The sequence below is a fragment of the Crocodylus siamensis genome, chromosome 2 (assembly GCF_052110815.1).
Source record: "Crocodylus siamensis isolate JL-2025a chromosome 2, ASM5211081v1, whole genome shotgun sequence".
NCBI lineage: Eukaryota > Metazoa > Chordata > Crocodylia > Crocodylidae > Crocodylus > Crocodylus siamensis.
The window spans coordinates 142,727,220-142,742,386 of NC_143396.1; the positions used below are offsets into that span (position 1 = coordinate 142,727,220).

The following is a 15,167-nucleotide window of genomic DNA, read 5'->3' on the forward strand; positions in this document are numbered from 1 at the left end:
GACATACAAGTGAGATGATAAATGCCTGAGACTTAAGTATCATGCAACATTTTTTCCATTCCAAATATCCAAGCCAAATAATTCTGAATGCCATATTTCTAATTTGGTAATTACATTTTGCCTTCCTAATGTGTTCACACATTTGCAGAGGCAGATATTCTTTATTTCCCGTCCTAGGTAGCAGTGTTGCATTGTTATGCTCTGTGAAGCTACTGTTTTCTTTTTGTACTACAAAAATGGATTCATTTCAGCAATGAGTGAAGTAATCACTGTATTTGTCCCTTACCCACCTCACAGGAACATAATGTTTGTAAAGTGCCCAAAGTCATCATCTGGGAAGCATGACAAAAAGTGTTGCAAATTCTTCATGAACCATTTAGAATATAGTCTTGTCAGTATGATACCAATTAAGTTTAAGAAATGGGCTCTTAACTATTCTAAGTAAGTTTTGCTATATTTCTGTTAGCACAAAAATTGAAATACACGGACTAGAAATCATTTTTTACAGCTCTGAAGATGCTACTGACAGTCCCATTTCTTGCCAGTACTGAAAGCATTTCTCGGAAATACTAAGAAATTATCAACACACATATTCTGAGGTCATATGGAGCACTAAAGCTAGATTTTTAAGTCTGATGTTTGGTGGCAGGGCATCCCTCAGTGGTTCCATCTCAATTCTAGAATCTGCTTTCCTCACTGGTTTCAGAGTTTGTTGAAATTAAAACGAAGTGCTGGAGGTAACAGAGTGTAGTTTAGGATAGTTCCCCACCCACTGTTTACAAGAAAGTTTACCCCATCTTAGTGAATGGGGTAAAATTTTCTGGTGTCAACAGGTGCAAGTCAGCTAGACTTGATGGCTCTCATATGAACAGCTATTCTAGGATAATGGCTTGCAGTAGGTGTTATTACAATGCTTTGCCACTAGATAGCAGCAGTTAGCCTTCAGCCAACTGCTAATCCAGGAAAAAGCTGCAGGCAGATAATACTTATGTTAGTGTACTCTTATCCCTGATTTTTTCCTTGTATAATTGTACAGCAGAGTCATCTAAATTACCTGGCATAAACACGTTATTTGTGTAAGCCAGGTTGCTACTGAGGCCTTAAATTGGTAGATCCAGTGGAATGTAAGATGCAGAACTTCAGAAAAATCAGAAAAGGGGACTTTATCCAGCTAGAAGTATGAATGCTCTGGCAAAAGATCAGAAGCAAGTATTACAGTACAGAATTTTACCTTTCACAGGGGCAAGAGAAGGTCTCAAATTGTCTAAATGATGGAAAAAGATCTTGTCACTTGTGGAACCAGGTGGGACAGACATTCCAGCAGTCTCTCCATTGATTCGGCTTCGCACTCGCTTTGGAGGGTGTGGTTTCTTGAAGAGCTGTAGTGCAGCAGATCAAGGGTAATGGATCACTGTATATTTTCAACACCAATGGCTTTTTAAAATTTACCAACAGTATCACATTTACTTTTAAAACAATGCTACAAGTTAGCAGCTATTCATGCAATTCCTCTGGTGATGTTTACTCTGTATGATTTGGGAGAAAAATATTAAACCAGAATTAGAAGACAATAACCTAAGCATTTTACAACAGGGTAGAACTTTTAAAAAACGAAGAGTAGGGTGCTGCAATTTTATCTGAGATCAATCAGGAGCTTCTTTTTCACCTTGAACAAGTCACTAATGCTGTTCTAACCTCATTATCGTATCTTATAATCACTGTAAAAATGAGAATAAATAGAAAACAAAACAAGAATGTGTCTGCTCTCCATTGGTGCCCCAGGATAAAATAGGTTAATATTCATTTACTCCTCACTGGGATAACCTGGATTTGACATATGTGGAATGGAGAAGAAAAGTCTGTCTACAGTTGGTGGTTGCTGAAAGCAGCTTCTTTGATGCTCTAGCCTGCATTCTGGCACAAGTATAACCTGACTGCAGTTCAAATTCTCTCCATAAAGTTTGCAACCTTTCAGTGAATTTCGCTATGTTGTAAATGAGTTAAGAGCAATGCACTATTTCTTAAAAAAATCTTTAAATTGGCAGCTATTAACACATGACAATTTGGTGATGAGAAGACCAAATGAATTTAAATGTTTGAGTAATGCACACTTAATAATCTAAAATACAAAACCAATAAGCTATATATATTTATCCAGAAACAGCAGACCACAATCATGGTATAATGTTATGAGGAGGTAGGGAATTGGACCACATATGGCAGAGATGAACATATCCTGGCTCACAGCTTTCTCCATGGGATAATGTCAGGGAATTTTCAGTGTTTATTACTGTCTCTCCATCCTGGTATTTTCAGCATTGTTAAGCAATCAGACCACACATGAAAATATAAGAAGTGAAAACATAACCTAAACACAAAATCATTATAAATACTCAAGTCAAATGTTTCATTTAAATATATCTTATTTCCACCATGACTATAATCTTGTAAGCTTGTGTTTAAAATACTGAAAGGGGGAGTGAGGTTTAGAGGTTGAAAGGAAACGAGCAGCTACTTACAAAACAGCTCTTTGAGTCAGTGTGTCATTTGCACCTTATGCTGCAAGTTTGCATGCATGCCACACACTTGGGGTCAGAGACTTTATGCCTAGTGGTACTCATTCAGCCTTCATTGTGCCCTTAATGTGCCCTTCTCATTCAGCCTTCCTGTGACCTTATTGTGCTTTGCACCCAGGATATAAAAGTGGTAGAGTAGTGTGCCTACCGTACCTCAGACTGCCATGTGTGCAAGAGGAGAGGGCAGAAGATGGGTCGCAGAATGTGCATGTGAAAAATAACACATCTCAAAAGGACTCCAATTAAGCTAGTTCTCATTCCCCTTCAAGATACTACCCATATGCATACTTCACAGGTAACAACTTCAAAATAAATGTAACCTGACTATTTGGAAACAAGAGTTAAGTCTCAGGGGGACATCCTGATAATGCCCACTTTGTTGAACATACAGCCTATCATGTGAAGGACTGAGAAACTGTTTCCACATTCATAAGATAGTGTGCAAAGCCCCAGGTGGCCACTTGACAGATGTCTGGGGTAGAAAATTTTTTAGTGTTTCGACTGACATGGTCTGAATTGTGCAACTGGCCAAAATGTTATGAACCAGTGAGAAGCAGAACTGCTCTAGCTCAAGAATAACCCAACATTTAAGCTGTAAAGTGAAAGATGCTGTCCAGAGATAAACTAGATATCTGGGAGCAAAAGGCAAGGATATGAAATACCTAGATGCAAGATGCACAGCATCCAGAACCAGTCGTCTCAGCTGAGTTACGTAAGACTTCATTAAGAATCCTGGGAACCTCAGGATAGGTATGCAATCAACTCCTTGTCCCCAAGATCAACATAGCATGAGGGAGGGACTGAAAGCTTAGATATCTTTTGAGATAGGACTTCTAGCACTTTTTCTATAGTTTGTGTTGTGAACAGGTCTGCTTGAGAAATGGCAGTCTAAAAAGATACTTTGAAGGATGGAGTCCTTGATGGACTGGAGATTTGAAAAAGAGCAGCTGCTTAGGCCATCTATGTGGATCTGTTGAGGGCAACAGCATTTAACTGGTTTCCAATCGAATAAATCAGTTTGTGTAATTTGTCTCCCTACCCTGGATGTCTCAACAGGGGAGTATTATGTAGGAGTAGGGAGGTAATATGCTGGTGTTTGGTACTGGTGCAGCCTCTGTGTCCGGTACTGGTGTCCACAGATCAAGGAACTTGTTGATATATTGAAGAGAGTTCAAGGAGGGCTCACAAGAACAATTAAAAGATGGGGGGAAATTCTTTACAGTCAAAGATTCCAGTGGCTTGATCTGTCTGGCTTGTCAAAGGGAAGTTTAAGGGATGATTCATTCACCTATGTGGTGAACAGAAAAGTCATGAAGGGCACTTGAATTCAGTTGAGAAAGTTGAAGCTTGCACTTTATTTCTAGTCTGAATCTGTCTAATTTTTCACTAGTGAAGCTGATTAACCATTGGAACAGGTTACCTCAGGTTACAACAGGGTTGTGGTAGATTCTTGAACCCTATGTTTACCTCAAGGTTGGCTGTTCAGAGAGGCTCTATTTTTGAAATAAGAATTCATTCCTAAATGTATCCTGGCATTTGGAACAATATACAGTATCTAATACCAGACTGAACGCTCAGTATTCACATCGTTTAGGAGCAATTCAGTCACTACCGGTGCATGAGTAAGGGTAAGCTTTTTGAGAGAATTATCATGGCGCATATCCATGAGGGGCCACCAGGGGAGATTATGCTTAGGAGCATCCAACACAGGTTCATTAGAGGCAGGTCCTGTCAGACCAACCTGGTGGCCTTCTATGACCAGATCACCAAATCCTTAGATGCAGGGGTAGCAGTGGACGTAGTCTTTCTGGACTTTAGGAAGGCCTTCAACACTGTCTCTCACCCCATTCTCATTAAAAAAAACTAGGGGACTGTAGCGTCGACAACTACACAGTCAAATGGGTCACTATTTGACTGGAGGGCTGCACCCAGAGAGTGGTGGTGAACGGGTCATTTTCTGCCTGGAGGGATATGGGCAGTGGGTCTGCAATTGGACCTAGACAGGTTACAGGGGTGGGCGGATGAGAACAGGATGGGTTTCGACACTGATGAGTGCAAGGTGATGCACCTGGGGAGGAAGAACCAGCACCATACCTACAGGCTGGGGAACTCCCTTCTCGTCAGTGCAGAGGCAGAAAAAGATCTTGGAGTCGTCATTGATGCCAAGATGAACGTGGGCCGGCAGTGTGGGGAAGCGGTCAGGAAGGCCAACTGCACCTTGTCATGCATCCACAGATGCATCTTGAGCAGGTCCAAGGAGGTGAACCTCCCCCTCTATGTGACACTGGTGAAGCTGCAGTTGGAGTACTGAGTCCAGGTCTGGGCGCCACACTTCATGAGGGATGTGGATAAAATGAAGAGGGTCCAAAGGAGGGTCACTTGCATGATCATGGGGCTGTCCTAGCTGCACTGTCAGGGTGGCTAGGATCTGGAACCAACTTCCAAGCAAAGTGGTGCTGGCTCCTACCTTGGGGGTCTTTAAGAGGAGGCTGGATAAACACCTTGCTGGGGTCGTTTGACCCCAGTACTTTTTCCTGCCATGGCAGGGGGTTGGACTTGATGATCTGCTCAGGTCTCTTCTGACCCTACTGACTATGAAACTATAAAATAGGTGCATCAAGGAACAGCAGATTTAATATCTGATGCACAGAGGGGAAACAAACATGCTCTATCATGTTTACTGATATATAACATAAGCATGGAACAGGCTGTATCAACTCTTTCCAACATGGACTGCAGGGAGGATCTGCTGGCCTTGTTGATAGCCCTGATATATAACGTATGAATATGCACCTGTGCTTCTCATTCAGAACACAAACTTTGGATTTGCAAGTCATACACATGTGCCCTAGACCAGCAATGAAACATCTAACACTGTAGTTCGATAGAGCAGCGGTTTTCAACCTTATTAGACTCAAGGCACCCCTTTGAAAATGCCAGCTCTGAGCTTTCACCCATTTTTTGTCAACACAAAAATAATAGAACAATTCTTCTGATGCAAAGCACTCAGAAAAACTGCAACAGATCAGAAGTTTTTTGACACTCTGGATTCCTATTTGAAATCTCTGGATTTATCTTGTGAATTAGGTATGGGAACACATACACACAGTAGGGAGAGCAAGTATTTGCTATCATGACAAAACTGGCCAACAGGAATGAGACTGGGTTGGTTAGACTGACTGGGCAGGTTAGGTTATGACAGATGTCACTATCATGAGCACATCATGTTGAAGTCCCTCAAGACTGCTGACAGGCTAAAGGACAAAACCTTGTTCTGACAGCGATTTGTAACCTAGCATGCACCTCTTAATTTCTGTGAGGTGATATAACAGATGTGAAAGCAGCAAGCACCTTGGAGGTCAAGTGTTCCTTCATTTCTAGGAGTCAGGACTCAAGTGGAAGCTTATCCATGTGGGAAGAGGGCTTGATAATTAGTGACCTTGAGCTGCAGGATCACTGAAGAATATACCTTTGAGCTCCTTGTCTTCTGGAGTAGTTTTGTTCTGGTCTGATTTTTTAACAGCTGCTGTCTCTTCTAGGGGACAGGAATTAATAATCTGTCCTCTGCAAGGTTTTTGGTTGTAGCTGTGCTGGTCTAAAGACATAGGCAGGCAAGGTTCTTTGAGTGACATATTTTATTAGACCAATGGAGTAGCTGGAAAAGACGTTTTAGGTGAGCTTTCGGGTGCAGTCACCCTTCTTCAGGCATAGGGAGTCTCTGCTGGTCTTAGAGAATGACAGAAGGTCCAAGGAATGACAGAAGCTAAAAGTATGACAGGATGGCAGTGAGAATGTAAATAGGTAGAAATTAGAAAGACAAAAGGTAAAACAGGCAAGGGGCAAAAAGGCCAAAGGATGATAGCAGTGACAGAATACAAGGTAGAAAGAAGCCGTCAGTGAAAAAAGAATTGGTAGGAGATCAGGAAAACAGGAACAACGAATGCAGAAAGCGTGACAAATGTCAGTGAAAATATAAATAAGGTAGAAATTAGAAAAACCAAAACAGGGAAGAGAGGGGTAAGAAAGCAGGGGCAAAAAGGCCAAAGGGAAACACTACAGTGATAATAGTACAAGGTATAAAAGAGAGGCTCTCAAAGAAAAAGGAAATGGTTGGAAATCAGGAAGACAAAAGGCAGAAAACTAGGGGATAAGGGAAGAAAAGGTGTGGGGAAAAAGAAGAATATAAGAGGTTAGGGTCAGGGAGGTACCTGATGAATCAGATGTCAGGCAGGTTGTAATACGTCCAATAAATCCAATGTCTATATTGAGTCCCAATTTTTTGTATCCAGTAGATTTATGAAGTGAAGTTTGCAGGTTTGTTTAAGAAAGGAGTCTCAGACCAGCAAAGACTCCCTATGGCTGAAGAAGGGTGACTGTGCCCAAAAGCTTGCCTAAAACTTTTTTTCCAGCTGCTCAGTTAGTCTAATAAAAGATACCACTCAAAGAACCTCGCCTGTCCTCTGCAAAGCATTTTTAATTTCTTATCCACTACACTGAGGTGACAGTTGTTGTGGGCACAGCTTGCCAGGCCAACTGGGCAGGATCTACTACTGCCTTGTTTATGGGTATGGCCACGCTGAGACTGAGCAAAGAATATCCATCATTTTGCATTATCCTGGGGTTCTGAGCTCTTCCATGAAATCTGAAGAGCATTTGTCACTCTTCTTGGAGTTGGAAATCTCTTCCTAAAGAAGTTTCTTGTGGGGGCTGTACCCTACCTCCTAGCTCCTCCCAGAGCTTTACTTGAGAACTTTTTTGATTTCACATCAGTAGGGCTGACTGTTTTTGTGTCAGGGAGACATCTGAAAGTATGTCAAGAGGAACTTGGGGAGCTGTAACAGGAAACCCTAGCCCTGTCACCAGCCCGGTCAGCCCCTTTAGGGCCAGAACTTTCTGGGCACAGAGGGCCAGCAAGGAGGGGGTTAAATGCTGAGCCTGGCCAGCTAGTCCGCTGACTGGCAGGACTATAAAATCCCTGGGCAGAGCGGCAGTAGCACCAGCAGCAAAAGGGGAAGGAGTGTGTCCCAGAGCTCTATGGAGACGCTTGGCAAGCGGTCCAAAGGCTGGAGGAGGGAAACTGAAAGACCCTGGAGGGATGGCAGCAACCCCAGAAGAAAGACCGTAGCTGATGGTGGGGAGCCAAAGCACAAACCCTGCGTAAATGTAAGCTGGCATGTTGCCTTCTTTAATCACTTTTTTTGGGTGGCAGTTATTGTACATGTACAGGACTCTGCATATTTCTTTTTTTACTGAATAACACCGGTGGTTTGGGCAAGGCTGTTAGGGGAAGGAGGCAGCCTCATTTTTGGGGTCCACTACAGAGTGGGGACCCTGGCGCCAGTGAGGTTGCAGCTTTTGGGGGCACAGACCCCGGCGCCAGTGAGGGTGCGGCTTTTGGGATACATAGACCCTGGGGCCAGCGAGGGCTCAAGGTTTTTGGGGTGCACTGACCTCAGCACCTGAAGGTGTGATCTTAAAAAGCCGGGGAAATCTGGTGCACCTGAGGTGCAATTCTGTTTAATTTTTTTTTGGACTGGGATAGTACAAATTTGGGGTCATGCCCCGGCTTTGAACTGGTGACCCCCTGGCTGTGGGGCTGGTGGCGGGGCCTCTGGGCCAGCTCCAGATTGAAGGAGGAAAGGGGGCAACAAGCCTCAAGACACCAGAAAAGGGTAGAGCCTTGGAGTCAAACCCTGTTTGGTGGGTTTAGATGGGGAGGACTAGCTAGAGAAAGTCTGGAGTCAAGGCCCATGGAGGCGAAAGGCCCCAACATACAAAATACGATAGGTAGTCTCCCATTTACAAGACTATAAACATAAAAATTTCCATCAAGACGTGGCAGGTGAGTAGAGAGCCCTTAAAGAGGACTCCAAGGGCACCCCACCAGTAAGGCATAGATTAACTGGGAAGGGCAATTTGTTACAGGAGCCAAAGTTGGTCTCATCAATTTTCCCAAGAGGGTGTCTCCCTGGGATTGCAGGTTTGGGCAGTAGAGAGCTTTCAGAGAGATAATCTGCTTGCTGTGGAGTTTCGCAGATATGTCAGTTAGGGTGTCCAATATCCACTGGGATCACCCACTCACATGATGTACAGTGCTCGAATCTGGCTGACTTAGAGGATGTCTTCCAGGGTCAAAGAATTACAGGTAACAGGGAAAACTCACTTTACTGATTGTCACAGGAGCACCGAGGTGCTCTGTGCCTTAAGTAAAGGAAATAAGGAGAGCCGCCAATCAATGGGGCAGCTCAGGTGCCGGTTGCCGTGGCAACCAGGTGGGTCAGGTAGCCAGAAGGGGGCAGGGCTAGGCCTTTATAAACAGCCCGGGCTGGAGCCTGGCGAGCAGTTCCCCTCTGGCAGCCGCAGCTCTGCGGCAGAGCTGAGCAGCAGAGTCAATGGTGGCAGTTTGACTGGCTGCAATGATGTAAGGGGAGAGAGAGAGAGCCCTGACAGACGTATGGGTGAGAGTCAGCATTGTGTGGGGTTTGTATTATAAGCCTGGCACGTGTGTTATGTCGTGGCCAGCTGGCTGACTCTTTGGTTTACTTATGGTTACACCGGAGGACCGGGTGAAGCTGTAGGGGTGAGAGGAGGCCTTACGGGGACTCCCCAGTACCTTGGGGGGTTCCCAATGCCCAGTGGGGGGCACAGCGAGCAGTGCCTCAGGGGCACAGTGTGCCAAGTGCCGCATAGGTGCTCGGCATGGCCGCGAAAGGACGCTTAGATCCTACAGGGGGCGAGGAAGCGCGGCATAGACCCCAGAGGTGGCGAGGAGGCACGGGGAGTGCAATGCAGGCCGCAGAGGGGGTGAGGATGCGCAGGAGGTGCAGCACGAGCGCAGGGAAGCGTGGCTTAGGCCCCCGAGAGGGGGCGACAGGCCCTAGGCGGGCCACATACTATATCAAGCCACCCCAAGGCAGGTGGCTTGTATCACTGACAGGAACCCAAGACAGGTGCAGGCCAAGGAGTGTTCCAGAGGGCTTCTGCAGCAACAGGGGAGCCCAAGGAACCAGTGGGGCCAGGTAAGGCTCCGGCCGCCTGAGCCTAACGGGACACACTTAATGTGAGGATCATCATTGACAGGATTCAGAAGGGGCCAGGTAGGGCTTAGGCCGCCTGAGCCCAGTTGATGTAAAGAGCTAACCCAGGTAGGGGGGCCAAGCCCAGGAGCACCAGAGAAGGGGCGCTGGTTGCGGGTTAAGCCCAGGGACGCCAGAGAAGGGGCACTGGTTGCGGGTTAAGCCCAGGGACGCCAGAGAAGGGGCGCTGGTTGCGGGTTAAGCCCAGGGACGCCAGAGAAAGGGCGTTGGAGGTGGGCCAGCCCAGGGGGCACCAGGTAGGGTGCAGAAGGTTAAGGACCAGACAACATCCAGGAAGAGCTGCGAGGCTTGGGGCGTGCTACAGGGGAGGTAGGAGGCACGTACTGCCCATAAGGCTGGGGTGAGAGCACCCCGTTTGGAACGGAGGTAATACCAGCGCGGTGTCATAGGTGCAAGTAGGCAGGCTCCCATACTGAACCTAAGATCAAAGATGTGGCGGGCGAGTTGAGGGTGCTGGATTGCCTAATTGACATGGCAGGGGGCACTAGCGAGTACATGGCCGCTCGCAGGTTCCCGCTCCGTGACACTGACCTAATTGAAGTTCAAGGAGCTTAGAGTTTCTTCCAATTGGTATTCAACTAGTAGTAGTCATAAATTGAGAGGTGGTTAGGTAAGCTGAGGTATATTCTGGCCCTTTTTTACCCTCAGTGTACAGTGCGAGGGGTGGCATATCCCAGATGGGTACTGCTGGCCAAAAACTCTGAGCTCAAATGGAGATGGCTTATATGTGCCTACACTGGAACACAGGTATATATGTATACAGAAAACTACTTGCAGGAGAACTATTATTTATTTACTGAACTGGTTTCATTTCATTCATTAGACAACCACTACTATTTCAAAATCCTTCCTGGGACAGTTTTCCAAGTAAGGTGAGGCCTATGGAGCTGGGATCCCCCTCCCCCTGGCATTTCATTTTGCACATTTTGGTGCATCTTCTTTTCTTTCTTTTTTTTAAACAAACTTTAAAATACTGAGTCCTTAAATGTTACCATTTCAAGTCTCTTCGTGAAGACAAACTAAACCTTACATTATAAAATCAGGTCGAATTAGTAGAGAAGATGAGAAGGAGGAAAGGAAGTGATTCATGGAGGTTGGAAAGAGTAGGTCACTAGACTAATTTCCAAGAAAACAGTTTGAGGGCACCTAGGGCCTACTTGGAATTGGGTGATTATCAGGGAGACTGTCACAAAGCTGTGTGCCTTCCATAACTTCAGGATAGAATCCAAATTTCTTGATGATTACTCAAACTCTGCAAGTTTAAGGTACCTTTATGTACTACTGTATCGACAACAGGGTTTGCTGGGCTAATTTTGAAAATTCTATCATGGAGACAAATGACCACATATTGGAGTAATTTATCCCATTGGCAATGTATTTATGATTCGTGTTGGGATGGTCCTCAGTTTAAATGTAAGGATTACCTGTTCATACAAGTTGCACCCCACATGATAAGGAGAGAAGGAAACTTTCGAGAAGCATCTATTGCAACATGACAAAACTAACTCCTTTTATCTGGGGAAATACAATAAACTTTTCTTTAAAATACTAAATAATTTAGTAAAAGCTTTCAAAGAAAATGTTAACATCTTTCAAGCTTCCATAAGTTTAAATTGTACCTAAAATCTGCCATTTCCTTTCTGTCTAGTAACTTATGCTTGCTTGGCAGAACCAAAGTTTGTAAAACAAATATTTACATTTACAGTTTTTTTTCAACGGTGATAGTACAAAAATGACTGGGAAAGTGTCAAAGCACCTTAGCAACCTAGCAAAAAATGGAAAACAACACAACCCTAACTAATCCTGCTGCAAGAAAACTGTCAAAGTTAAACACCCCAGGCACCATCTTGAAGTTGCACTGTATCACACTGATAAAACAAGGAAGACTTTATAAAGCGCTGTACTTTACAGCAACACAGGCATTTTGATTACTGAAGTTTGTTAGATTTGTCATTTTTATTTTAGGAGAGTAAGGAGAAGAGAAGAAACGCAAAGTCTTTTGAACCAAACTCCAAGAATGCTGATCATATTTACCCACATACCATATACACACTTGACCCAAAATCAGCTCTCCCAAACTGCATGTCTTAAGTGGGGAAGATGATGTTTCTTTGCAATGCATGGAGAGGATGTCGGTTCTTTCTGGTCCAAAAAACAGAAGAACTGGAGTCCATCGATAACCCTTTCAGAGCTCCTAAAGAACCTGCAGTAGCTATTGGCTGAGCACTGTAGCTTGTGCCTGAAGCAGCAACTGAGCTGGCTCAGGGCAAGTGAGCTGTTGCATGTAGTCTGTGGTATCCTGATGAGGCTTGTGATGTGGAAACAATATTTTATTATCTACAGGAAGTTATATAAAGAACTATTGGCCATATATAGGAGAAATAGTCTTGTTACTGCCCTTGCGAAGGTCTGGGGCCTACCCTGGATGCTGTCCTGCCACTCCACAAGCCTCATCAGTCCATGTTTCCAGGAGGACTTACTGTCATACAATCAGCCACAACTCTAGAACATTTTTATTTTCTACTTTCTGCCTTTCAAAAACAAAATACATATCTGATCTGGGGGCATATGGTACTTAGGACTTTCCCCAACTAGATCATCCCAGCCAAGGCTCTGTCTAGCCAGACTTTAAAAACCTCCAAGGATGGAGAGTGTACAACCTCTCTGCGTAGACTGTTCCAGTATTTTACTACCCTCTTAGTGAGAGACGTTTTCCTAAAATCTAACCTAAACTTCCCTTGGCACAACTTGAGAATATTGCTCCTTGTTCTGTCATCTGTCACCACTGAGAACATTCCAACTCCATCCTCTCTGGAACCACCCTCCAGGTAGGTGAAGGCTGTTATTAAATCGGCCCTGCCTCCCTCAATCTTCTAGTCTCCAAACTAAATAAGCCCAGTTCCCTCAGCCTCTCCTCAGGAGTCACATGCCCCAGGTCCCTGTGACAGGCCAGTAGGGGGTGCTCCTGTGTTGAGCCACCCACCTCACTACGCCTGACCACCTTCCAGGCTCCGAGTGCCTCCCTAGGGGCGCCTTGCATCCAGCTGACCCCCTTCCTGGAGCACACGCACTAGCCTGGGGGTAACGCAAGCTGCCACCACCCCAAAAAGGGACTCTCTAGGCCCTGTGTCCTCAGGGAAACACAGGCCCAATAGTCCAATGGGTGCTCAACCCAGTACAAGCACTTGGGGCACTTCCCAAGTTGGGGGCCAAAAAGGAAAGTCTCCCTTAGTCTGCAGACCTAAGGGGCCTCTTAGGCATAATTTAGACCAACCCCTCAATAAGTTTCCTACACCAGTCACAAAGGAGAACTTTATTGATTACAAGGGGCAGGGTGAAAATAGGGTACAAGATAGAACAATATCATAGAAATCCCATAGAGCAAAACACTCTGGCTGAGGTAGCCTTTTGATCATGCATCTGAGTTACTGCCAGCTAGATATCTAAATCAGATCTTGAGTAGCTTATTCACAAGCATCATCCAGAGGCTGTTGGAGATTCCCTTTGGAGGCAGGCTGTTCCTAGCTCATGACTTATGGGGGAGAGAGCCAGTTTCAGATGGTAAACTCCTCTCTAAGTCTGAGTCCCCCGCATGGCTGCTGCCCCCTCCTCCCAGGCAGTCTTAACTTATATAGCCCCTGTGACCTCATTCACCTGGGCCAATGGAGGCCAGCACCTGTTGGCTGCTGGCCAATCAATTTGAAATACATCACTAGTTGCCAGCCAGACTCTAGCCCACCAGGTAGAAGCCCCTCACCCAGGTAGCTGATACCAGTCACGTAGGCAGAGGGAGCAGGTTTCTCCCCTCCCTCAGGAATGTAGCCAGCTCAGGTTACCTAAAGAGATAGGGTAAAAGTGTGTCTCCTCTGCTGGGCCCATCCTAATTAAATTGTTACAGGGCAGAGATTTTGGGGAAAGACAAAGGTGGCTTCCCACCACAGTCCCTCACCATTTTCACTGCCCTCTGCTGGACTTTCTTCAATGTGTCCACATCCTTTCTATAGTGGAGGGACCAAAAACTGGACATAATACTCCAGATGTGGCCTCACCAGTGCCAGACAGAGGGGAAGAATCATTTCCCTCGATCTATTGGCAATGCTTCTACTAATGCAGCCCAGTATGCTGTTAGCCTTCTTGGCAACAAGAGCACACTTATGGCTCATATTAAGCTTATTGTCCATTGTAATGCCCAGGTCCTTTTCTGCAAAGCTGCTGCTTAGTCATTTGGTCCCTAGCCTGTAACCGGTGCATGGGACTGTTTCATCCTAAGTGCAGGACTTTGCACTTGTCCTTATTGAACTTCATGAGACTTCTTTGGTCCAATCCTAGACTTTGGTGAGGTCTCTCTGAATCCTACCCCTACCTTCCAGCATACCTTCTATTCCCCAGATCCTGGTGTCATCTGCAAACTTGCTGAGGGTGCAATCCACCCCATTTTCCAAGTCACTAATGGAAGATATTGAACAAAACCAGCCACAGGGCCCTTTACTTGATACTGGCTGCCAACAAGACATTGAACTATTGATTAATACCCTTTGAACCTGACAATTTAGCTAGTTTGAGTCCATTCATTCAAAGCATATTCCTTAGCTCACTTGCAAGAATGTTGTGAGACTGTATCAAATGTCTTGCTAAAATCAAGGTACATCATGTTCACTGCTCTCCCTGCATCCACAGAGCTAATCATCTCACTTGTAGAAATAAACTTATGAATCCCAAAGGCACCATTCAATGCCACAGGTAAAATGAACAGACGTGCATTAAATACCTTATATATTTTGATGCAAGACAGCAGTTCCAGTCAAAACACTTGGATCTGGACATGTTGCAAATAGTTGCAATAAGTTAAAGAACATCCTTACCTGTTTGGGTATCTGTCCAAAATTATTAATGAATCCTATCGTAGCTGTCTCTTTTAATGGGTCATTTATGTTGTATATGTCCACTTGCCCCTCATAAAAGAGATGATGGAAGACGTTTACAGCTTCTACTGCAGCAGGGCCTTGCTGTTTATACCCAAAGATTAAGTCAATCCATTCATGCAGGTGAGCACTCACAAAATCACATTCCAAAGCCTGTAATTCAGATATATACATTAAAAGTGAGCAGGTCAGTCACTGACTGAATCCATTACCTGACTGATGGATAAAAAATCACAGAATATAGGTGACCTGTTTAAGTGAAAATTGGCACAAATGTCCTCTCCGTTGCTGCCTCAGCCTACGGTTACCAGAGAGAAGCAGCCACTTGTTTGACAGCCCATGGAAACAACAAGGTATCTCTCACAGGCAAACAGAATGGTCATTATAAAATGACTGCATGTAGATCACATTGAATTTGCTAGATTTGGGTTTAAGTCCAAATAACCTTTCCATAGCTGCTGTTAAAATGACCATTACCTCACGATGAACTCTGATAAATTCACGAGGATCTCCCTTTGCCCATGGGGGCAGTATCACATCTCCAAGCTTGGTGCCATTTTGCTTGCAACCTG

General features: G+C 44.9%; 1 protein-coding gene across 8 annotated transcripts in view; it reads right to left on the reverse strand.

The window, feature by feature from the left end:
- The window catches only part of WDFY3 (WD repeat and FYVE domain containing 3), a 370,468-nt gene that overhangs the window by 14,503 nt on the left and 340,798 nt on the right, over positions 1–15,167 (reverse strand). For all 8 annotated transcript variants that reach the window (XM_090036996.1, XM_090037002.1, XM_090036999.1 and 5 more), the window contains 3 exons: positions 15,073–15,164; positions 14,536–14,748; positions 1,232–1,379 (listed from right to left, as the gene is read on the reverse strand). In XM_090036996.1, the coding sequence (XP_089893122.1) occupies positions 1,232–1,379; positions 14,536–14,748; positions 15,073–15,164 (453 nt within the window). The remainder of the gene's footprint in view (positions 1–1,231; positions 1,380–14,535; positions 14,749–15,072; positions 15,165–15,167) is intronic.